The following is a 25,816-nucleotide window of genomic DNA, read 5'->3' as shown; positions in this document are numbered from 1 at the left end:
ATATAATTTATACATTTATTTTTGAAAATATGAATACTTAAATCTTTCTATATTTTATCTTCCCATGTCACACAATGAATGGCAAGTCATGCACTACACATGTAGTGACGGTGTTGCCTGGAACCTTTCTTTGGACACTGGAAGTGATATGTAGAAGAAGGGGAGGGAAAAAAGATGAATATTTACAATTTCATTATTGATCATTTAAACAAAAAGGTGGCTGTGAGTTGGTCTTTTTTTTCTAGAGCGCAGGCAGTGTTTCAGACTATTTGTTTGACTTCCTTCAAGGTCAGTGTGATGAATAACAGGGAAAAATTAACACATCTTTGGTCATTGTGAAACCAGGATTTTACAGGAATCTGTTAAAGTGCAATAAGCTCTGCCAGAAGGGAATGTTGTCATTTGGACCATCCATCCTATTAGTGTTCTAATTGTCATGCAAATAGATGAGAAAGAGTATGAATTGTTAGATTTGTAAAGCTTGAATGATTCTGTAAGTGGGGGAAAAAGCTTCAAACAATAAAAATGTTGTAAGAGGGTATAATCACTCAGTAGACTGAACTGTACAATGAAAATCAGTGTTTCCATGCAGTACCTGACTCCAAACAGGAAGACGACTCTAGAAGCTCTATAATAAACACCCTCGAGTGGTCACAGCGATACACAGAAGAATGCAGAGACCTTCACTTACAAACTGCTATTGAGCCTTTGAAATGATATGAACACCCCCCCCCCCCAAACACATTTGTTACTTAAATAACCGCTTCAAAACAAAGTGTTATCTTTGTATCGGACGCTGAATAAATATGTGTTATGAAAATGATGGTGCTGTACACGCTACATGCTAGAGAATATAGGCAGCCTTGTCATTTCTCTCACCTCAAGATGAGAAAATGTTTGTTGTTGTTCCCCTCAAGACTAAAAAAATACCTAGAATCTAGAATGAGTGTAGAAAAAACTTTACAAGTCATTTACATCCAAGGCCATATTTCATGGAGTGGCAGGTGAAGAAATGTTTTGTGCAGAAAGCAAAGCTGGACTCTTACACCATGAGTGTCCATTTCTTAAGGTACATGGTCCGTTTGTTCTTGAAGAGTGGAGCATCGGTGCAGTATTGTGCGACACGTTGGGGGGGGGGGGGCAGAAGATGCTCGAAGAAATAAAGTTCCATGCAAGTCGATGATTACATGGCTATCGCACGACGTGCAAAAGTGTTATTTCCACATGTATGATTGCCTCATAGGTTGGTCGTCGTATGAGCCCACACCTGAGTGTGTGTTAAATCCCACAACGTATATTCATCTTCATTTACAATTGAATCCCTTTAAGAAAAAAAATAGTGCAACTATAATATTATTCACATATAACCAGTTAAACATATTTTCAGTCTTAACAGTTTCACTTGTGCAGAAAAAAACACTATCTTTCACTCAGCAAGAGAAGATTGGAGTCAGGCTGTAGCCCACCTGAGCTCCAGGACTCTGTTTCATTGTAAAATAATAATAATGAGATGATCCAAGTTATAGACCACACAATTCCACCGTTTAGGGCAAAAAAAGAGGTCACATCAAACACAAAAACAAAACCCTCAGGGCATTTTTCCTCCTCCACTCCAAGAAATGTCCCTCAATTGGGTTGACTAGAAATAAACTGACCAGTGCTTCATACAGCTTCTTCAACACGAGTCAGCATCCTGCCTGACAATTCCAGTTGCAAGTGAGGCAAGTGCGGTATTATTATATGCAGGACACATGTGATCACCTCTGATTTTTAAGGCCTTCAAGGTATACAATTGCCTAATCCTTCACTTTGAGTGACACCTTAAGGGCTGGGAAAGGGGGTGGTTAAATTTCAAACATTCATCGAGAAGTGCAGGGGTTCCTCGGGTTCCTCTGGCCAATAACATGGAAGTCACCAGAACCTGAGGTGCATTGCGCATTACACACACACACACACACAAATTGTATTTCTCAGAGGGGTTATTGTTGTTTTCTATCATAAAAATGTCACTGTGGTGCCTATTTGACTTCAAGAATAGAAGGGTTGGACTCCATAATGGCCACTATTATTTTATCAATGTAGTCCTGGAGCCTGTAGTTGATCTCCTCCTGTTTGTGGATGGCCTCCATTAACTGGGACATGGAAAAAAATAAGGTTAGTGGAGATAAATGAGTTGGAATGGTGATGAAAATAAAAAGACCCACTGCACTGTAGATTACCTCAGAGCGGGACACAGAGTTAATTTCAGCTGCCAGAGAGTCTGAAAATGAGGCCGACATGAGGTTCTTTGCTCCCTGGATGCTCAGGTTGATGATCTGGCCGTTCAGCTCGTCATTCTGCTCCTTTAGGCTGCGGTTGTCCTAGAGAAGAACATTGGTACATCTACTATGAAACATGACAACAGCACAGGAGAGCACTGAAAAGACGGAATAGTTCACCTGTTTGAGTCGTTTGATCTCTTGCTCCAGTTCTGCTTCACGGGTGCGGGTCTGGTACTCCTGCAGTCCAGCACCGGGTGTGCGTCCCCTTTTTGCTTCGGCCTCCAGCTTGTATAACTGCAAGTGCTCAAGCTGTTTGCGCAGGTCCTCAATCAGCTGCAATAGATGACAAGATATTTGAATAATGTATCACTGTGTTTATTTTGTGTAAGTAAGCGGTTGTCCGTGTAGCATTATAGAGTGTGCATACAGGAAACGTCTTACCTACATGCATGCAAATTACAAGCTCACCAAAGTCTGGAGTTGCTAATAGCCCACCTCCTGTGTGCTCTCCTTCTCTTTCTGGTTCTGATGACGCTCATAGCTCAGTTTGTCAGCCATCTTCTGGCGGGACTCCATCTCCTCCTTCCACCTGTCGGTCATCACGTCTGTTTCATCTTCAAGCCTCTGTTTCTCCTAGAAAAAAAAACAAGATATATCGGTTGAGGGAAGACATCCAGGTTTGATTGGGGCAAAGGGGATGGAAGACAGCCATGACACTCACTTCCTCTAATCTCTCAATGTTGGCTCGTAAACAAGGAACACATGACCTCAGCTCGCTGTTCTCTTCATCCAGTTGCTGCATTCTGGAGAGTAAGCAAATATTTATATTTATATACACGCTATAAAAATGCATAAAGTTCCCTCACATATCAGCAACTACACGCATGCTGCAGCTCACTGCCACACGGTGGCAGCATAGAGCCGTTACCATACCAAGAAACAGCTTCAGTACAATAAGACATACATGAAACTTGGATGTACTAGTGTGGAGACTGTAAAGCCGTATATATTTAGGCGGGGTCTACTCGAATACAACACTCCAGCGGCAGAGCTGGAAATACGGGGTAATAACTATAAAAGCAATCTTCACTCGCTAAATGTACTGCAAAAAAGGGTAGTAAGGATAATTCATAATGCCACCTACAGAGAACATACTAACTCCTTATTTCTAAAATCACGAATACTTACACTTGCTGATATAGTTAATCTTCAAACAGCTAAAATAATGCGTAAGGCTAAAAATAACCAATTACCTAAAAATGTCATCCAATACTTCTCTACAAGAGAGGAGAAATATGATCTCAGGGAAGAACTACATTTGAAACACTTATATGCTAGGGCTACGTTAAAAAGCCATAGCATTTCAGTATGTGGAATCAAACTATGGAATGGATTGAGGAAGACCCTCAAACAATGCGCAACGATGAGCCAATTCAAGAAACAATACAAGCAGTTGATGTTTGCTAAATACAGTAAACCTCGGATATATCGGACTCGGATATATCGGAAATTCGCTCACAACGGACAGATAAAAAATAACCGATTTTTCTGTAATGCATTTCCAATAAAAATTCATTGCATATATCAGATTTTTTATAACGGATTTCGCCTATTTCGGACAAAATCTCCAGTCCCGTTCCAATGCATTTCCATTAAATTTCCCTCGCATATATCGGATGGCTGCATCGTGGCGCTCCGATTCGCCGAATCGTGACAGGCCGCTATACGACGTCATTTGCAGCGTTTGCAGCGTTGCCTGCGCGTCCAGGTACATTGGAAACATAGTCACGGAAGTGCCTTTTTATAACGGATAAAATCCGATTTACGCATATACCGGATATAAATCCGATATATGCGTAAAACGGACATTTTCCGCTATACGCATATAACGGATTTCGCTTATATCAGACAAAACCAGTGGGAACAATTGAATCCGATATAGCTGAGGTTTACTGTACAAGGATGAAAAGTCTTGAACCTGTCATGATGTGCTATATATATATATATCACTATATTGACACTTACTATGGTACCCATTATGTCATTGGATGGTCATATCACCTCTCACTGTCACTCGGTACGTGACAAAAAAAAAAAAATAAAAAATAAAAAATAAAAATAAATGAAAAAAGTCAATTACATTAAAAAAAAAACTATATTAGGAAAGCAGGAAGTGAACAAATGTAACAGTTACTGATTGTAAAAGTACCAGATGGAGGGGTAGGATTTAATAAGCTTTGCTTCTTCCTACTCCTTTTGGACATGTGGAACTATGAACTGATTATGTGATGCATTCAATTGTAATCTGATGCACATTCAAATGAAATTAAACCATTACCATTGCCATTTTCGTGATATAACGTGTAAGGGAATTGCCAGTAGGTTTTTGAATGATCAGGAATGTACCTGGTCTGCAAGTTCTCCACCTCCATCCCCCTCTCTCTCTCCATCTTGCTCAGTGCCTCCTTGTGACGCCGTGTCTCGTGCTGCAGCTGCTCATCCGCGAGAAGCTCCTGCTCCTTCAACTGCTCCTCCAAGGCGTTGGCGCGGTGCACCAGATGAAGATTCTCCTGCCGCAGGCGAGCGTGCTGCTCCCCCGAAGCTTCGGACTCCTTCTCCAGCTCGGCCACACGCCTCTCGAGCAGCAGCATCTGCAAAGTGTTTAGTCAACAGTTAGAGGAACGCCATCTCATCCGAAACACCTTTTTCGACAACAAATGACCTCCCACCTTATCTGTGATGTCATTATCGGCCAGCTCCAGGATGTCACGTGTCAAGTCGCTCACTGTGTCCAGTGTCATTGAGCTGTTCTGCAGAAGATGTCTATAAGGAGCAAAGTGGAGCTCAACATCTGACAAACTTTGTAAGCTTATTAAATATTTGTTTCCTTAGCCATCTAAAACAAAATTAACCTTACAGACTTTGCTTACCTTGCCACCTTCTTGCTGGACAGTCTCTTGCCAGCACTGGATGGGAAGAAGAACAACAGGAATGCGGTCAGGAAGCAAAGAGTGAGAGAAAGGAGACACTATCTTTTGATAGTCCGCTTATCTGCTCCTTCCCTTTCTGCTAATAGAGCAAAAGGGGCTTGACACATTCTAACTCTATTAGAGTGAAAATCATACACAGTAACACAGCAAACTATGACTTTTAAAGCAAATCTAGAAAGTGCTGATCAAGGCTCAGTTTTCCCAGCCAAATCATGGGACATGAGTATAAAAAGAAAGCTACTATTTATGAAGATTTTCATGTATAATATGGTCCTTTCACCATTTTTACAACTGAAAGCAGAGCAAATAGGATTCCTGGGCTACTTCTGGGTTCCAGTAACTCTACTGCTACTGGCCAGTAATCCTGGATCAGCAAGTCTTTTCCGTCAACGGCTATTTGGAAAAAGTGTGAAGAGGATTAAAAATTGATGAAAACATTGAAATAGATTTACCTGTATTGTCTGGTAAGAGTCATGGTAACGTAAAAGCAAACTATTTTCCCCAATACAATCGAACACTCAGGATGAGGACGTTTTTAAAGTGACCACACAATCTTTGAAATTATGTGGTGTGTGTTGTACGCAAATGTAACACAATATGCACACACACACACACACACACACACACACACACACACACACACACACACACACACACACACAGACAACGGGTATGTGCATTAATCTAATCAACACTGCACACATGGCCAAGGGGCAGAGTTGTGTTACCTAGTCATCTCTAGGAAATTGAGGCGAGTGGAGAGGTCCTCGAGGCGACTTATTTGTTTGTGACACTGGCTACAGAAAAAGTCCAGCGCCTCCTCTCTAAGGAAGCTCTGAAAGCAGTCAGGGAAAGGAGCAGGTGCGCTGGAAGAAGGAGGGGAAAAGAAGGAGAGGAGGAGAAGGAAGTGGTGAGTGACAGACAAGCAAGGGATGCATCAAGGTGAGAAGAAGATCCCTCAGGTATGTTGGGGTAAAGTGTGAGGGCTCCATGAGGAGGACTGTGGAGGGTGACGGGGGGGGGGGGGGGGGGGGGGGGTGTAAAGACGCTGTAATAACATTTCCTATTCTTGCAAGATAAACCCCCAAAAATCTACTCCCTCATCGAAAACACATTAAATACACAATGGAGTAAAGCAATGGAGAAGCCTGTGTGCTGTACGCATGGCAATGATGCTGATTGTTCATTCAAGGAGTGAGTCATCCCTTCCATTATGCAACTATCTGGCGCAGGTTTCTGTTTGCTAAGGGCTTGTCCAAGTGTCATATGCACTGATATCATGAGCCATTTATTTCTACCTTACAAGTGGATGCCCGTGCATTTTCACAAGTCAGGTCACAGGTCATCAAACAGGCTTATGACACATGTCGATAAATAATGGGGTGTGTATATGTAGGTGGCGCTGCAGAGCAAACTGACACACTCACAGCAAGTGGGTGAAGTTTGAGGGATGCAGTATTATTTTCTGAAACAAATTCAACAATCCGGGCTGCATGGCGGTTGAGTGGTTAGCGCGAAGACCTCACAGCGAGGAGACCCGAGTTCAATCCCACCCTCGGCCATCTCTGTGTGGAGTTTGCATGTTCTCCCCGTGCATGCGTGGCTTTTCCCCGGGTACTCCGGTTTCCTCCCACATTCCAAAAACATGCTAGGTTAATTGGCGACTCCAAATTGTCCATAGGTATGAATGTGAGTGTGAATGGTTGTTTGTCTATATGTGCCCTGTGATTGGCTGGCCACCAGTCCAGGGTGTACCCCGCCTCTCACCCAAAGACAGCTGGGATAGGCTCCAGCATCCCCCGCGACCCTTGTGAGGATAAGTGGTAGAAAATGAATGAATGAATATTACATTTTAGGGATGCATGGCGGACTAGTGGTTAGCACACAGGCCTCACAGCTAGGAGACCCGAGTTCAATTCCACCTCGGCCATTGCTGTCCATAGGTATGAATGTGAGTGTGAATGGTTGTTTGTCTATATGTGCCCTGTGATTGGCTGGCGACCAGTCCAAGGTGTAGCCCGCCTCTCGCCTGAAGACAGCTGGGATAGGCTCCAGCACCCCCGCTACCCTTGTGAGGATAAGCAGTAGAAAATGAATGATTGAAATTCAACAATCCCATTAATACTCAGAAAACTGAGTACAAAAGCACTCATCATAAATACTACATTGAAAAATGTATTGTTGTCCCATGTGATCGTAAAATCCTAATCCGAGTTTCCCTAATTCCTACATTCCAAGCAATGATTTATTCTAGTTAGGCATTTGATTACATTTCCTTGATCCACTATAAGTATCATGATGGATGGGAGAAACTCTCTCGGAATGTTCTCAGCTCCTGCTTCCAACCCTGTGTCATACTGAGCGGAATAACGTTGCATGGAGGAGTTGTGCAATATTAGCCATGAGTTGCAAACTAGTTGATACTAAATCAGGCAGGGAGTGCGTTGGTTTCAGTAAATGCTTTCAAGACATGATTTTATTAATAACAGTCATATAATAGTCACTAGAACGTCTGGAAAAGGAAACTCACAGTCGTGTGAATGTTTGGAACTAAAGCTAAGCTACAGAAAACCGCAGTGAGACGAATAATGAACTATGTAGTCACTTATCTCGACCTTCACCGCAGAAGGAGACAGACAGTGCAGGAAAGGACGTCTGCAGATATCTTATCAAATTTTGACCTCAAAGTGTTTCAAAAGGTGGCATTCGGGCCACAACAGTGCCAATAAAAACAACTCTCTAATCAAGTCTTATAGTCTTTTTCAGTGAAATACCACTGCAGTGTCCCTCATTTCAAAAGAATGTCTTTGATTGAAAATAGTACCTGGGAGAGAGCAGAGAGGAGACATTGATCTGCTGAGGTGTCTGCACCAGTGGGGAGTCGGCCACGCCCTCCTCATTGTGCTCCACCAGCAGCTCTGAGGTATTGCTCTCCCCGAAATCTTCAAAGTGCTCCTCCTCGCCACTGATGACGGTCACCACAGAGGGATTGTGCAGTTCAGAGTTGAGGGAGAAACTGTGAGAGGAAGCATAGAACCATCCTCAACTATATGGGTAGAGTCTTAGAGTTGTTAGTTTCCAGATGGTAAAGTCATAACTACTAGTTATATTCCAGTTTCACTTGCACGTTGTTGTTTCTTGACAAGGGTGTCCAGTCAAACCTTGGTTTTTGTACGCCCCATATGTATCATATAGTTTTTGCCAAAATATTGCCTCGGTGTTCATACTCAGTGTTGGTTTTCATATTCCCTTTGCCTAGTAGTGTATTGTTCCGCAAACAAAGCCCCCTACGCATTGCTGTCGAACTGTCTGTGCATTTTTTTACAGAGTACGACTGTTAAATAACCCTCCATGTGGGTGCTGAGAAACACAATTCAATTCCATCTCTGCTTGAATAAATGACTAAAGAAATAAGAAAGAGTCACATTGGAGAGGCTGAAAACAGAGGATACTTACATTTTTGTTGTCATTTAATTGGATCATCGATTAATCATCAATTACCGTATTTTCCGGACTATATGTTGCACTTTTTTTCATAAGTTGGCTGTTCTTGTGACTTATACTCCAGAGCGACTTAGAAATGAAAAAACTGTTATGTTACATAAACACTGGACACCTTTTCTGTTCATGTTTATTTTTTGTGTAGCTGAATAATCATTGTGTTAGCATATCTTACACCTGTTCAGCCTGTTCGCTATTCTTTTATTGTTAAAATTTGCCTTCCAAGAGGACGTAATGTCTATTTTGGTCATAAAATAATTTACCCACAAAAAATACGACTTCTACTCCAGAGCGACTTATGTATGTTTTTTTCTACCTAATTATGCATTTTTGGCCTTGTGCGACTTATACTCCGGAGCGACTTATAGTCCAGAAAATACGGTAATTCTCAAAACATTGCGACATTACATTACTGGCATGTCACAATTTCTCCTCTAAACCCGTGTGAAAGTGGCACGTTTTTGGCTTCTTAAGTTTAGAAGAAATAAATTGGAGACTAACTTGTTAACGAGTATATCAGAGTTGCAATGTGGTGTAAACAATAATAGTGACTATCGGCATGTTATTTCATTTTCTACAGGGTTACAGGTACTGTTAAAAATTTTGTTTACAAAGTCAAACAGGTTTTCTATTCTCTAAATATGAAAATATTCAATTTATCAACAATCCAATATTGCGGAAATTCATTTAACGCATTTTAACACGCATTCAATCTGGCCATAGGAATGGCAGCAAACCGGGTAAGTCTTTGAGGGTAATCTGTTAATTCACATTAATCCTAAAGGCTGCTTTGGCTGCAACAAAATGCCTTGTGCCATGGTGGAAAACCATGATCCTTCAAGATGTGTAGAAGGAATCATAGCGGGATGTTACGGGTTGAGACAAAATAGTTAAGGCTCTTAATTGAGTCGTTTTTACAAAACCAAACATAAAGCCATTGAGAAGATCTGGACATTGATACTAGTACAATATTTTTGTGATCTTCATTTAAAAAAGGAAAGCTGAAAAGCTGGCCTTTCCTGTTTTCAAACAGGATACGTTGAGAACCTCAGCACACTCAGGATGAGGATGTCCAAATCAGCAAAAACAAGCTGCTGTCGCAGCACACAAGGCCCATTTTTGCTTGTTCCCAATACAGGGAGTATTTTGCCATTTGATTCACAGATGAAAGCACCGCAGTTAGTGGGGTAAGCGTTGCAAAAAATACTTTAAAAGTTCAAGGACACGTCAGGCTTTTGACTGGGCCTCTGCAGCAGTGCTCTGAGCAAACATTAGGCAAAACCGGTTAAAAAGTAACACTACCAATTTTAAAGCCACTTACCCTTTTCCCAGACTCTTCGCGCATGGCCACATATTGAGGTCCCTCAAACAGAGGGTCGGTGAGGCAAGCGAACGCATCTTAGAACGCCCTCCACTGCCCTGGCGTGAAAGCCTAGGAGCAACTGGAGTTAAAACCCCAGACAACCAGAGTGGAATCCTGAAGTTTTACGATTTAAACCAACTGGAAACAAAAGCAAGACTAGAACAAGGTTCTAGACTTTGCAGAGATCCACCACTCAACAATGCCCCGTGGCGGATGGCACATGGTCTATACCAGCAGACTGAATCAAAGAGGGTCGAGAGGGTTAATCAGATTTGAGGCTAAGCAACAGCCATCAGACAGTCCTGCTGACTGTCTGAGGAGCCAAATGTGTGTGGGTACACAGGTGGGGGTGGGTGGAGGCTAATCCAGTTACAGTCTTAATCCCCCGTCCAGTGCATAGTAGCATAGCATGTTTTTTGGTTGAAGGCTCTAGCTTGACTCCAAAACTCAATCAACTTAATGACATTGTCCCACCGTCGTGAATCGGTTCCAAATGTGATTGCTTCAAATTTAACTGATGAGGACAATTCCAGAAATCAATCAACAAAGATCAGATGAGGTTCCACGTTCTGCAACACCGTCACACTGGAATGGCGTTCCTGTCAGCAAGACTGGTGTCAATGGGCAAAGGAGGGAATCGGCTTATTCCAAGAGAAAACAACAAAAGAGCTGAACTCAACATTTCCTGGAATTCAAGGCTGGAATGGGAAGACCAAAACAATCAGTCACCATATATAACAAAGGCCTGTCATGAAAATCAAGAATTTGTAGCACAATAAATAACAGCAAACTCAATAATTTTGCCCGCCTTGATAAATTCACCTTCTCATGTGTGTTTGGTTTGCTCCTCTCTGTGTCTCTCTACCAAACAGAGGAGAACGACAACACACTGTAGTCATACTTGATTTGGATAAGAAAAGGGGAAGGCAACACAGTTTTCAAGGACTGCTCAAGTAATCTGGATAAAAAGCTTTCCAACAGCAACAGTTTGTGACAATGTGGGTTTGAATGCACAAACATTTCATTTTGCTGTCTATTAAGCAAAATACAGCTGGACCCAAATGCATAAGAATAGTAAGATGGGCGATTATCCTTCATTGCTATCCTTCCGTTTAATCTGCTCGTCTGCTGACTCAAATAGAACCTGAGCGAATGGCGCTGGCACGAACATCACATGATCACTGAGAAGGGTCAACTCCAGGCTAGCCGGCTATTTACCTAGAAATGAATTACCAAGCACTGCTTTCTACTACCAACCTGTTCATGGCGTCTTCAGGGTCGTGAAGCGCCGCCTCGATACCACTGTCCGTGTCCACATCCTCGTGCATCTCGGGGGGCACAAGGGCACCGGTGTCCTCATCTGTGAAGGTCTCACATTCACTGTAGGTACTCTCTGAACCGAGGTACGCACTGTCCGTCACCTCATTTTGCTGCAACAACACAACAAAGAACAGGATACTCATATATATGCTAGTAGTAATAGTAATAATAGGAGTACTGGTACTCGGGTTTTCAAAGTGGGCATTGAGCATCCCCTCAGAGAGCCCCCATTTGCCTTCAAACTGCATTTTTGTGGCATTTTGTGCTCAACCCAGACTCTCTCACCATAGGAAATTAAAGTAAATTCATTTTATCATTGACATAACTGAAGTTGATTTAATGTTTTGTTGAGAAGACTGCACACACAACAATTGAAAATGGGACCTACTATGCTCATCTTTCGTCCCTTTGTATTGAGTTGTGGGCTCCTATAGAGCAGCTACACACAATAACCGCACAGAACGCTTTCTAGATATTCCAGAATCTGCACCTCATTCAGTTGTATTTCTTTGGATTTCGTGCTTCCTGAAAACAGACTGTTTTAATTCCCGCCTGCAGGCACGCCCACTCCGCTGTGGGTGGTCACACTCCCAAGTTCTCACAAGAACTTCTGGATAGCTGTCGAACCCATATTTATAGAAGATGATAGACGGAATAAGAGTTGATAATAAACAGAAATTTGTATTTTTTTGAATGTCCTACAGCCTACAGAACATGTCCACATAAGGAAGCCTGGCACTCTTTGACATCACAAACCGCCAGCGTTAGAATGCCCTCCGAAACCGAGCATTCAGGCCATCCCAAACTTCTTGCATGTCTGTAATTCCTCTGAACGGGGCAATGGGCTGGAGTTAGTTATTTAGAAAGCAAATTAGTGATACACCTCATAAAAATCTGTTTTGTTTTAATAATATCCTGAGCGGCAATAAAAAAAACAAGCCATGTACCAAAAATGGCCCTTGCGTTGCACTTTGCGGGAGGTTAAAAAAATATTTTCTTTATTTTTCACAAGGTGCTACACAATGCCTCTAGTCTCTTAAGGGAGCCCGATTTCACACTTATATAGAACACTCGTTTATTATTACTTACAAACAATATACACTGTATATTCAATGTAATACTTCATTATGTAACATTTTGTGAGGACAATTCTGGATTTCAGCAGCAAGCGAAAAGAAAACAAGACTGTGGGAACAAATGTATCCACAGATGGTGTTTTTCATAAATCTTGGTGGTACTGATGCCAAAAAACAAAAAGCAAAGGACTAACACACCACGAACAGACTTCAGAGGCAATCCCCTGCTATTCAAATCGAGTCTTCAACAAAATGGGATGGAAAAGGCAAGGAACTGAATCTTAAATGTGAGGACACAACTTTGTGTCTATGGCTACAAAAGCAACAATGAATCCAAGACAGGTGAGTCACAAAGACAAAATGAAACATCAGGAGAAGCTACCCACCATGTCCAGAACCATTCTCCCAAGGCTGAAGTCAGTGACAGGGAAGCTGGCCTTCCCTTAGAGCCTCATCAGCACTATTAGTAACACATCCTTAGCACACGGAGCTCACACTACAGTAAACACGTTCAGTTCCGCTGGGTAGTCATGGGGGGGGGGGGGGGGGGCGGAGACCAAAGTCCAAAGAGTAGCGTTAGTGAGCTGTAACGCACCTCGAGCGGCAGCGAGATAAAACACCATGACAACTACAGAACTTAATCAGCTCTATGAGAGTCATTATTACAGTATAAATCAGCAATATCTGAAAGTGCGCAATGAATTAAAGCTTTACATAACTGTTCTCGCTCTGTGCTTCTGGTACCCCTGAACAACATGTCACTGTTCTGGAGTTCAAGTGAGTTGGGTCCAGTCCAACTGCTATTTTTAATTTACAGGTGTGATTTTAAACTATGAAAGTGAAGGAAAAACTGGGTGGATGTGGGGCTTGCACCTCAGTTGAACAGTGTCACCTAGCTTGTTTTGAAAGCAAACAGTAACAGAACAGTGTGACCATTGAGGAGGAACCCTTTTCTGCCAGGAACATGAGTGAGAAAAACAAGCCCAGGGACACAGTGGGGGCACCTACTTCAAAAAAAGATGCAGACAAACATTCCTCACAGCTAGGGCTGGGGCGATACATCGATATTATGCTACTTAAAAAAAGCATATACCGTATTTTCCGCAACTTTAACTTTCCTCAAAAATCGGTGGTGCACTTTGTATGCACTGAGTTCGAAAATCTGTAAAAATATTGGCAGCAATAAACCAATCGGAGAACATGACGTAATACATACAGTTCATACGTGTGCCACAATAGCTGGGATATATATTGATATTAAACCTAGGTTTTACACTCCATAGCACCTCAAAAGTATTCCGCTTTGCAAGTACAGTGGAATCTCAGTTGTCGTAGTTCTTGGTTTATGACAAAAATTTGCCTCAAATAAGAAATAATCAGAAAGACGCCAAATATGACTGGAAATATTACATTAAGTCAGAGATACTGCAGTAATGTATTACTGCAGTCCCATCAGTTTTATTCTGCTACAGCAGATCAGGCCGTGTTTCGAATGCATTGGCGGCACAGGCCAGCAGGGGTCAGGAAAGAGAGGGGGAGATTGCGCCCAAGCCCAGCACATCATGACTGAATGACTGCGAGTACGCCCTCGGAGTCATGCATCCACACAAGACTACATTCCGCTCCACACCAAGTGAGCATGTTGGCCACACCAGTGAGAGGATTGGGAAGTACTAGGGTTCAAATCTCGTCTTGGGCCTCTCTGTCCATCTCTACGTCAGTGCGTGGGTTTTCTCCGTGTACTCTGATTTCCTCCCACATTCCACAAACATGCATGTTAGGTTGATTGGAGACTCCAAATTGTCCATAGGTATGAATGCGAGTATTGTCTATATCTGCCCTGCGATTGGCTGGCGACCAGTCCAGGGTGTACTCTGGAATAGGCTCCAGCATACACCCGTAACACTGGTGAGGATTAGCGGCATAGAAAATGGACACAGTCCTTTAACAGAGCTTGTCGGCAACTGCATAGCTGAATCAGATATGTAAAAAGAAAGAAAGCAGGACACTGGGTCGCCAAGCGAAGGTTAAAGCAACATGAATCATAACTCCCTATTGTTCAAAGTGCACACACCAGCAGAAACATTTGCATTTTGCAGCAGCCAGAAACAATATGATGGTTAAATATACAAGGGGGACAGGAATGTCAGATATGCTCACCGCAACTGTAAAAACAGTCCGCATTCATGTACTGTAAAAACTCCCCGAATTCGATATTTGTTAAAGAATCCTGTGACGCTTACGTCTGCCAGATGCTAGTCAATGTCAGCCGAACCAGGTTGTTCAGAATATTCTCAGAGTGGTAATGATAGATATATGAGCCGCTCGTTTAATTCCAGCGGTTGGCGTATGAGTGCAAGCGGAGTTCACCCTCAAACTTCCACACCAGCTGGAAGTAGCAGCCTTTGTGTGCGGCGCCTCACCTCATCATATTCTTCAGGACATCCCACGGCTCCGTCCCCTGGACTGTAGTTTGCACTGTACAGCTGTGGCTCTGGGCCTGCAAAATAGAGGAGGAGGAGGAGGACGACGTGTTTAATGTGTGCAGAGTAAACATTACATCATTATGTAAAGGAAGCTCTGCAAACACAGGCAAGTGGTGACGTCTGCATACAAACAAAAGGAAAAAGGAAAAAGAAGGGAAATAGACCATGTTAAACTAGAAAGATAACGCAACTTCAGAGTCCTAAAGCTGATAAATCCATCGTGTGCTTTGGCAAGTGAACACAGCACATTTGAAGAGTTTGCACTCATGCACAAAGCACAATTAGGTAACGTTTACACTCACATTTCAAAGGCTATAGGGTGTCATGTGATGACACGGACATAATACAACAACAATAAAAGGCAAGACGAATCTGATTGGGACCAAAAGGCACCTGAAGACAAGAGGGAAGTAACCCGAGAAGGAATGGGTGGAGTCCCAAGTAGCCGCCTAATAGAGCTGTGAAAGAGCAACAAGTAGACTCAGTGGTCTTATGTAATACTCCACATTTGTGCACATTGCAGGCCTTATAAGCAAGATGAGACTGCAGACATGCCACAGCTGCAACAGGGGATGAGGAATTTCCATAACCTGCAGCCTTGTCTTTTCTCAAAAACAAAGACTTGTCTGCAACAAAAGGTCCAAGCACAGGCCGGCAGCAAGTAAAGCAGGTTTTACTTCCAAACACGCACATTAACAATTCATAGTAAAGCTGAAAGAGAGAGAGTGATGGAGTGCCTGTGGGAGACGGCAATCTGATTCATAACTTCAAATTACAAAAAATTGGCAGGAAATTATTGTTATTGGACTGATTCTTGTTTCACATTTATCAACACCCCATATAAAATGATGTTATACAGTCAAAAAGTCATGCAAATATAGTTTGGGGTTTGATTTAATGCACTAAAGTGTAAAATGTTTGCTATATATACTGTGAAAATGTGAAAAAATAATACATATTATTAGGTAGAAGCAGTATTCAAGTGGAATTTTTAGTCCTGACGGCCCTCATCCTTGTATCACAGGCAAGCTCACTTACAAAGGTCATCTTTGTTGGGGTTTACATTTTGGTGTGTGATTAATTTGTTTGGCAGGAAATCATTGTTACTATTTAGTCATTGGACTGATTTTTGTTTCACATTTATCAACACACCATAAAAAAAATGATGTCATACACTCAAAATGTCATGCAAATATATATATATGTATTATTATTATTATTATGTGTCCTAAGTCATTATGGTGGATTCTATACAATGGTAATGGTAATGATAATGGTTGAATTTCAATTGAGCATGCATCAGATTACAATTGAGTGCATCACATAATCAGTTCACAGTTCCACATGTCCAAAAGGAGTAGGAAGAAGCAAAGCTTATTAAATCCTACCCCTCCATCTGGTACTTTTACAATCAGTAACTCTTACATTTGTTCACTTCCTGCTTTCCTAATATAGTATTTTTTTTTTTTGGCACATGCCGAAGTACAAGGTGATATGACCATACAATTATTTTTATGTTTATTTTTTTATTTATTTTAATTTTGTCAAGTACCGAAGTACGAGGTGATATGACCATCCAATGACATAATAGGTACCATAGTAACTGTCAATATAGTAATATGTGTAGCACATCATGACTGGTTCAAGACTCTTCATCCTTGTATGTATTTAGCAAACATCACTATATATTAATGTGATCATGTCGCTAGTGTTATACCGGAAGATATTGTGTGGATAAATGTTATTTGCACTTACCTGTCACCATTGATTCTCGAATAATGTCATTCTTGAAATGTATACATTTTGAGTTTCTAGTTGCTCCATGTCATTACTGTTGTCCACCTGTATCTGTTCTTTTTCAGATTTTTATGTTTTGTGTTTTGTTATTGTGGTACCATATCATGGGGCTGGTAACATTTACAACAGCGCTGCCTAAAACGCAGAAACAATAAAGAAACATTGGACAGGCCACGGAGAGGAGGAACATTCAATTATTTAGGTGAACAGGACTCTCTGCCCTCAGTCGAGCTCTGAAATGTCGCCAATCTGCTCGCATGTTCGTGCAGCTCAGGCTTTCAAGTTCATGAGTTATTAATGTCGGACGGGTAACTAGATCTATTCAACCCAGAAAAGCTCTAGAAAAAGAGGTCTAGTAGTATCAGTGTGGGTGAGCGGATTGAGTGAAGCAGTGTTTTGGTGCGTTTATGTCACAACAGATTTCAGTACATTTGCATGACAGGAAACAAAAGACTCAAATAAAATGTGTTTGACTGGCCTCCATTGCTGATCGCTGAAATTCCTCTGTGGAAGTCTTCAAAGCTGATGACTCCAAGGCCGCTGGGGTCCAGAAACTTTGTCAGATCTTTTACCTGACGTACAGAAACAGAGAAAGTTTAACGTTTAATTTTATAGATACAATTCAGAATTCACAAGGCTGTGCAAAGTACAACTGTTTTCACATGCTGAAAAAAAAATGAAATGACACTAATAATGTGAAGCAGCTTTTTTTTGCAGCATCTCTGCACTCCAGTGTAATATGGGTTACATAAGGGCACCTACATACTGTATATTCCATGAGGCAGTAACCTAGCAACAAGAGCATGCTTCCGTCACTGCAGCACCTCGGAGAATAAAAATAACACAAAATCTGTGCTTGGGAAAGAATGTGAAGAAACTCCTGGGTCCATCACGGATGCCAAATGTGTGGTGCCCTGCCTTCAAAAAGACGTTTAACACAGCGTGGGGATTCCATCTGTGAGGCTGACAGCTGCAGCGAACAATCAAAATCAACACAAAAATAACACACTACCACATGCCACGGGACAGAAAAATGACACAAACCCTTTATTACAGTGCAATCACACACACAAAATAGACTGAGAGCATGTCCATGCGGTTTCTGTGGGTTCAGACGCGGTTAGACTTCTAGAACAGTCTCTTGTTCGGTAATTCTGTATCAGTTACGCATACAAACAAGCTGATCTGCTCAGCAATGCTGAGCTCTGACTAGGGGCATTAAGAAGGCTTGAACGGCTAATGAACACGGCAGCGGCCTTTGTGGCTTATGACAGATGTTAGCCTGGTTAATTAAAGCCAATGGAGAAATCAACGAATGGTGCTTCATATATAAAGCAAGCTTATGAAACTCCTGTTGCCATGATAAGAACTTTCCATAGTCTGGTCCGGGAAAAAAAACATGCTTCCGGGTGTCACAAAATTAATATGGCTAATCTTTTCCATTTCACAGCGGAGCAATGTGTTCCGTGTAGCTATATGCAGAAACGGCTCTGGGGGGTGAGGTGAGAAAGCGGAGGTGTGACTGCAGAGTCTTGATGGCGGTTTCTACACTGTACTAAGGAATGAACATTGAACAGTTATTACTTCTGTAGGCAAAACAAAACAAAAAGCTCTGCTTAGCCGAGCATTGAAGGCATTGTGGTTTTTCCACTTTCCTCTATTTGTGCCTAATCAGTAACGGGGGCAAGCCTGAGCACCCCCACACAGACCACAGTGGTGCTTATCCCCTGTGAGGAAAATACGCTTTTAGTGCAAGAGTTTTCCTAAGGGGCTTTTTACGATGCTTCTCATCTGAAACACTGATAACATGATAATACGTTGCTGAGAAAGAGTGGTTTTAAAGCTGAAGATTTACTTTACATCCAGTAGACACAAGGGGACCTAAAAAGGGGACATTTCAGGCCAATGAACATTCCAATGTGGATTAGAGGGGCAGTGCATAAAAGGCAGGAGGGCTGGCTGAAGTGGGGAGGGTAGTGTCTATGGACATTGCCGACCCAATCAAGGGGGCTGAGGGTTGTCGTCGCACAATTGGGGTCAAAACCAGTCAGCGTTGCCGTTAGTGAAATCTCCAAGTTTGCGCACAAGTAGTACAAAATGCAGTAGGTTCTGTTTTAATGTGGTATCCCATGGAATATGTTTGAACATTAAGACTCAACGACATATAAAAATCTCCTTCAGGCAATATCTCTTTCAGACAAACATGACTGCTATCATTCGTTCATTTTCTACCACTTATCCTCACGAGTGTCGCGGGGGGTGTTGGAGCCTAAAAACCGGAGTACCCGGTGAAAACCCACGCATGCACGGGGAGAACATGCAAACTCCACACAGAGATGGCCGAGGATGGAATAGAACTCGGGTCTCCATGCTGAGAGGCCTGCGGACTAACCACACGACCACCATGCAGCCATCTACTTATTCATTAATTCATTCATTTTCTACCGCTTATCCTAACTTGGGTCGCAGGGGTGCTGGAGCCTATCCCAGCTGTCAGGGGACACCCTAGACTGGTCGCCAGCCAATCACAGGGCACATATAGACAAACAACCATTCACACTCACATTGGACAATTTGGAGTGGCCAATTAACCTAGCATGTTTTTGGAATGTGGGAGGAAACAGGAGTACCCAGAGAAAACCCACGCATGCACGGGGAGAACATGCAAACTCCACACAGAGATGGCCGAGGGTGGAATTGAATCCTGGTCTCCTAGCTGTGAGGTCTGTGTGCTAACCACTCGGCCTGCGCACTAACCACTCGACCGCCGTGCAGCCAGGACTGCTATCATATCCTGGAATAATTCCAAAAGGAAAAAAAAAAAGATTTGCATGCTAAAACTGGACATGTATGCAAAAACTGGAGCGCAAAAGTTGCAGTGGAACAGGGTGAAACAAAGCAAACATCTGGCCCTATGTCTGAATGACTGACGGTCTATGTCTTTACATAAATGTGAATCTTTGTTCACGGTATTCTCTGCCAGATCTAAACTGTTCATACATTTGCATCTAAGTGATACAGTATATAACAATCCAATGACTCAAATGGCTGCTAAAATAACTGGTGTTCCTACTCTGGTCAACTTCAAAATCTCCCTAATCAGACGTGATTAGGAGGGCAGCATTCAAGTGTTTCTCCAGATAAGGCAACCCCCACCAGTTCTTGAGCTCCCCTAGTAAATGCCATGCAGACTCATAAAAAGGGAATATGTGTTATGTAACATCGCAAAGACAATTTCATGAAAGCTTTTTATGAACAATCAGGAAACACACTATGGAGGGTTTCCATACCTCTTAGAGACTATGAGAAGAAGAATTCATAAACAAAAAAAGCCAAAGCACACCTATGAATTAAAACATAGCGGGAGTTCTCCCTCCCACAACAACAGGTGGAGTTAAAATTCAGTCGCCTAACGTGACAATAGCCCGGCTTTCACGAAGGACGTCTGACTCAGGAAAACACATTTTACCCTTAATCCTTCACAATTCCCAGCGCGAGACATGATCTGCGACCAGGCTGAATGGACACAGAAAGAAACGGTTATCCGGAAATTCTTGTAAATTCACTTTTATGCCACCAATATTACAATTTGAAAACTTTCGGCATTGCAGGGTTGCTGTTAGATAAAACTTAAACCCATAATGTTGTCTGCATTGTCTTTTTGCATTAACTACCTCACAAATAAGCACATTGAAAACAGTCACTAAGTTTACTAACATTACATTAACATTACGCAGCATGTTACATGCTAATCGGGTCAGTGTTTTGTTTACTTCAGTTACCAGTTAGGCTACATCAGCGACAGCCTGTAACTATTCGCAAGCAGTGTAAATACAAGCCAGACAGGTATAGCCAATCTGAAAATGGATCTTATTTTTTTGTTGTAGATACTCACATTCATACCTATGGACAATTTGGAGTCGCCAATTAACCTAGCATGTTTTTGGGATGTGGGAGGAAACCAGAGTTAACCCACGCATGCACGGGGAGAACATGCAAACTCCACACCCAGATGGCCGAGGGTGGAATTGAACTCGGATCTCCTAACTCATTTACACATTTAACTCACTAGCAAGATCTCATAGTGTATAGACTAGTCATATATCTCATCTCATATTTCATATTATCTTGCAAACTGTATTTGTATATAACTCTGGGTAAAATTGTTAATTCTTGTGTTGTTTATATTTCTTATTTTTTATATTGTGTATTTTGTACTGCTTAACTGATTCTGTTCTCTTGCTGCTGTGCAATGCAAATTTCCCCACTGAGGGACGAATAAAGGCATATCTTATCTTATCTTATTTTATCTAGCTGTGAGGCCTGCGCGCTAACCACTCTCCACCGTGCAGCCAAAACACCTGCAATTTAACATTATTCAATAATTATTTTCACAACACAAATGGTGTTATTGCGATAAATGGGTGAGGGTCGCGTGTGGAATAACTGGATGGAGATACCGTATTTTCCGGACTGTAAGTCGCACTTTTTTTTTCATAGGTTGGCTGTTCCTGCGATTTATACTCCAGAGCGACTTATAAATGAAAAACACGTTTATGTTACATAAACACTGGACACCTTTTCTGTTCATGTTTATTTTTTGTGTAGCTGAATAACCATTGTGTTAGCATATCTTACACCTATTCAGCCAGTTCTCTATTCTTTTACTGTTAAAACTTGCCTTCCAAGAGGACGTAATGTTTTGGTCACGTCGTTTGTAAAATAAATTACCTGCAAAAAATGCGAATTATACTCCAGTGCAACTTATGTATGTTTTTTACCTAATTATGCATTTTTGGCCTTGTGCGACTTATACTCTGGAGCAACTTATAGTCCAGAAAATACAGTAATCACTAAAGCAAATACTATGCAAATGAGAACATGAGCGTTTTGCTATTTGACATATGGAGGAAATGCAATGCCAATGTACCCAATATGCTTGACAGATGCATTTTGATCATAACCCAAATCCCCTGGAACTGAATGCATGACAAACTAATCCATGAAGGGCTTTTCGTCACGTGACATTGAGCCGTTTTTTTATTTTTATTTTTTTACCACAGGAAACTGGGAACGGATGGCAGTAAATACACAGAACTGACACGTACATAAAATAAACAGGTCCCGGCTTGCTCACGCCTATTTAACAAATGAGAGTGACAGCACCGTGGTCGCCGAGCTGCCTTTGAGTGAGAGGCGAGGTACCACCCTGGAGTGGTCACCAGCCAATCACAGAGCACATATAGACAAACAACCATTCACACTCACATTCATACCTATGGACAATTTGGAGTCGCCAATTAACCTAGCATGCATGTTTTGGGAATGTGGGAGTACCCAGAAAAGAACCCATGCAGGCAAATCGAACTCATGTCTTCCCAATCCCCTGACTGTGTGGCCAACAGGCTAACCACTCGACCACCGTGGGGGCCACTATTTCACTCATTACAGCTTATCTCCTAATGGGACAATACCATATATGTGGAATTTATTCATTCATTCATTCATTTTCTACCGCTTTTCCTCACGAGGGTCGCGGGGGGTGCTGGAGCCTATCCCAGCTGTCTTCGGGCGAGAGGCAGGGTACACCCTGGACTGGTCGCCAGCCAATCACAGAGCACATATAGACAAACAACCATTCACACTCACATTCATACCTATGGACAATTTGGAGTCGCCAATTAACCTAGCATGCATGTTTTGGGAATGTGGGAGTACCCAGAAAGTCAAGTGACAACCTCTCACCTGATCAGCCCCGTAGGCGGCAGCAAATTCCATAAACTCCTCAATGCGAACGAAGCCATCTCCATCCTGGTCTAAAGCGTCAAATACAGTTTTAAGTGGCGAGGATTCCGTCTCCTGTGTGTTCGCAGCTGAAACCACCGGCAGTGAGTCATCTCCCACCATTTTAGAGAGGGAAACCTTGTCCACACTTTGCTCACTAGCCCATTTAGTCTCCTCGGTAGATGTTTCTTCCCTGTTTTCCAAATTGGGAGCGATGTCATCGTCAACTCCCTCCTTTGGTTCCGAGTTCCAAAGTCCCTCATCAGGACTGAAGCACAGATCCAATGCTATTGCCTCATTGGCTTCATTTTTTATTTCATTTTCCATCAAATCTTTTGCCGTACTCTCCACAGAAAAGCTCCTGAGGTCAGCGTGGATGAAGGCATCCTCGGGTGACGAAATCACAGACGAGTCACCTTCGCTTCGTTGCCCTAAAGTCCTGAATTGACCTGCATGTTCCACGTGGGAATCCTCTGATAGATCCAACTGTTCACCAGCACAGTGAAGTGTCAGCGCTCTGTCAGGATCTGGATACTCCAAATCCATCAAAGGCACAGATCCTTGAAGACACGTCCGTGGCGTGCTGCTGTCGGGTAGCTCTTGCAGCGTTGAGCTACTGTTTACCGACAGAGATGTCACTTGATCTGGGAATGAACCTTTGTCTCCAGTTTCACATGACAAAATCACCCTGCCCTCCTTCTGTGACGGTGCTTCATTGACATCATGTGACACACCTGAAGACTCTGACGTGGCAAGAGCCTGATTGTGTGGGAGATCTAGGGAAATAAGTGACTCTCCTGGGTTTGTATCACAATTCCAATTTAATTGCGAACAAACTGTGGTACCGCTACTGTCAGTCTGTTCAGCGAGGAGATCGCTGCCCCTGAGAGAGGCCTCCTCTAATGCAAAGTTTTTCCCGACCACATCAGTGAGGTTGGGAGAAAACAGCCACGAGAGTGTGAATTCATTAGCTTCATCGGGTTCCTTGTTTCTTTCCGAGTGAGGCAATGTCTCTCCTTGTAAATCAGGTGAATGACGTCCGTCAAAAAACAAATCTCCACAGGGATAATCAGAAATGTATAAAAGTTGATTTAACTCGACTGGTTTGTCCTGCTTGTCGCTTGGTTGGGCTGTCAGGTTCTGGTCTCCAAAATGCAAACCTGTCTGATCAGTATTGTTTGGACAAAGGACACCTCCATTCTCTGAATCCAAGGTGAGAAATCCAAGAGGAAATGCTTGCTGTGAATGCCCCAAAGGGCTAGACACTACTGTGGGTTCCATTTCTGTTTCGCTACCTTATCTCACCGGGTTCTTCAAAATCCAGTCTTGCAACCTAACTGCCATATTCTAAATAACGTGTGTAAATTCGTGTATATTATGGGTGAAAATGCCAGCTTGTTTCTCAATGGGAGAAAATGGCTAAACTTCACGGACTGTAAATCCCGTTTAACCTAAATGTTTGCCAACGTATTAGCCAATCCATTTTAAACCATACTTAAATATCAGTCAACACTTGGTGGTTCGATATTTATTCGACCCAAACACACTTTAATATCTAGTCAGAAAGCTAGCAAAGAGGGCAAAATAAATGCGAGTTAAATGAAGACACAACTGTTTGTAAACATTAGCCTACTTAGCTGATTCATCCCTACCGAGCTAATTAGTATGCAAGTAAACAGCAATAAGAAGAAACCGTTCGCGGGAGAAGAATCCAACAAGACGATGTAAAATTATAATCCTCTCCTTTCGGCGTTTATTTGCAAGCCAAACGCTTCTCCTCAAAAGAACGTATTCCCGCAACTAGCCTTCAAACTCCTCCTTCCAGCATCCCGAGCTCCCTGTCCATTGGCTAAACGTCTAGCTAGCTAGCCAAATTAGCCTATTAGCTCGCTAACAGGCCAAACAGTCCGCTCGTCTTCTAAGTCCTTGTTGGTGTCGCCCAAAGGTCGGTGTGGATGTCGCTTGATATACGATGTAGCTGCGGAGGTCGTCACTTATTTGCCAGCCCAAGGTGATATCTACATTTGGCGTTTTGCGGCAAACGAGAATCCACCTGTGTCCCTTTCCCTCAAGAAGGCCAGCCGAACACCGAGACGATCATCCCTCATCCAAAAAACAACAACCACCTAGCAGAAAAACATGTCTACAAAATAGCCAAAAAAACGAATTAAATCAGCGGTGAGATGCTCCAACGTTTTCAGATGTCGACCACTGTCACGTACCAGCATCAGCATCAGGCGCGTCCCATCTCTCCTCCTACTTCTCATCATCGTCACCCTCCTCCTTCTGCAGCAGCATATACTATGACGTTTCACGCAGGCGTACAAAATACCCTGCAGTGTTACAGGCTTTTTATGATTTCTAATGCTAACCTACATGCTAAATTAGCAAAACATAACGTAGAATTTGGGTATATACATATGGCGCCCCGTCTTTTCAAAGACTCGTCCACAAGCACACGAATTAGGGGCTTCTGGTCAATGACATTCATTAAATGCTGAATGTTATTACATACAAAGTAAACCATTTATATTTATGCAATCTGTTACTCGTAACAGTGCAAGTACAATCCATTTAAACCTATTTATAACACTATACACCGTATATAGTGCAATTGGAAATGCTAGTGTTTTAGTGCCCTCATGCGGCGTACATCGGTACTGATTGTCATGAATTCGTATTAGAAATGTAGGAAATTCTTCTAGTGCAGATCGAGGTACTTGAAGGCACTCCAGCGGGTATTTGAGATATAGAAAAACAGTGTGTGGGGGGGGAATAAGCATTATTAGCAATATTTACATATTTAATATATTAATATAATTATAATTAATATTAATTAATTCATATATAATTCATTCATTCATTTTCTACCGCTTTTTCCTCACGAGGGTTGCGGGGGGTGCTAGAGCCTATCCCAGCTGTCTTCGGGCGAGAGGCGGGGTACACCCTGGACTGGTCGCCAGCCAATCACAGGGCACATATAGACAAACAACCATTCACACTCAGATTCATACCTATGGACAATTTGGAGTCACCACCAACCTAGCATGTTTTTGGAATGTGGGAGGAAACCGGAGTACCCGGAGAAAAGCCACGCATGCACGGGGTGAACATGCAAACGCCACACAGAGATGTTAATATATAATTAATATTACATATTTACTTATTACATATTTACATATATTTAATATTTATTGAGCAAGTCATTATGGTCTACTTAACTATGTTTTTACACTTA

At 42.3% G+C, this 25,816-nt stretch overlaps 1 protein-coding gene across 3 annotated transcripts; it reads right to left on the bottom strand.

Annotated features, from left to right (window-relative positions):
* Window positions 1–526: 526 nt before the first annotated feature.
* rab11fip3 (RAB11 family interacting protein 3 (class II)) lies at window positions 527–24,881 on the bottom strand. Of its 3 annotated transcripts, XM_058061827.1 has the most exons (15): window positions 22,540–24,874; window positions 17,273–17,366; window positions 14,935–15,011; window positions 11,373–11,545; window positions 10,074–10,184; window positions 8,076–8,267; window positions 5,980–6,117; window positions 5,192–5,227; window positions 4,991–5,084; window positions 4,668–4,912; window positions 2,983–3,064; window positions 2,757–2,894; window positions 2,439–2,594; window positions 2,220–2,360; window positions 527–2,132 (listed from the first exon to the last, which is right to left on the bottom strand). In XM_058061827.1, exons 1-15 carry the CDS (start codon window positions 23,857–23,859, stop codon window positions 2,019–2,021), a joined length of 3,111 nt encoding a protein of 1,036 aa, XP_057917810.1. In that variant the 5' UTR covers window positions 23,860–24,874; the 3' UTR covers window positions 527–2,018. The 3 variants fall into 3 exon arrangements, with proteins under 3 accessions (XP_057917810.1, XP_057917811.1, XP_057917812.1); XM_058061828.1 differs by lacking the exon at window positions 10,074–10,184 and having other exon boundaries at window positions 22,540–24,871; XM_058061829.1 differs by lacking the exons at window positions 527–2,132; window positions 2,220–2,360 and having other exon boundaries at window positions 2,450–2,594; window positions 2,730–2,894; window positions 22,540–24,881.
* Between the last annotated feature and the right edge of the window lie 935 nt (window positions 24,882–25,816).

This window comes from Doryrhamphus excisus, chromosome 22 (assembly GCF_030265055.1).
Source record: "Doryrhamphus excisus isolate RoL2022-K1 chromosome 22, RoL_Dexc_1.0, whole genome shotgun sequence".
Taxonomy (NCBI): Eukaryota; Metazoa; Chordata; class Actinopteri; order Syngnathiformes; family Syngnathidae; genus Doryrhamphus; species Doryrhamphus excisus.
This window is presented reverse-complemented; position numbering and strand designations above follow the sequence as displayed.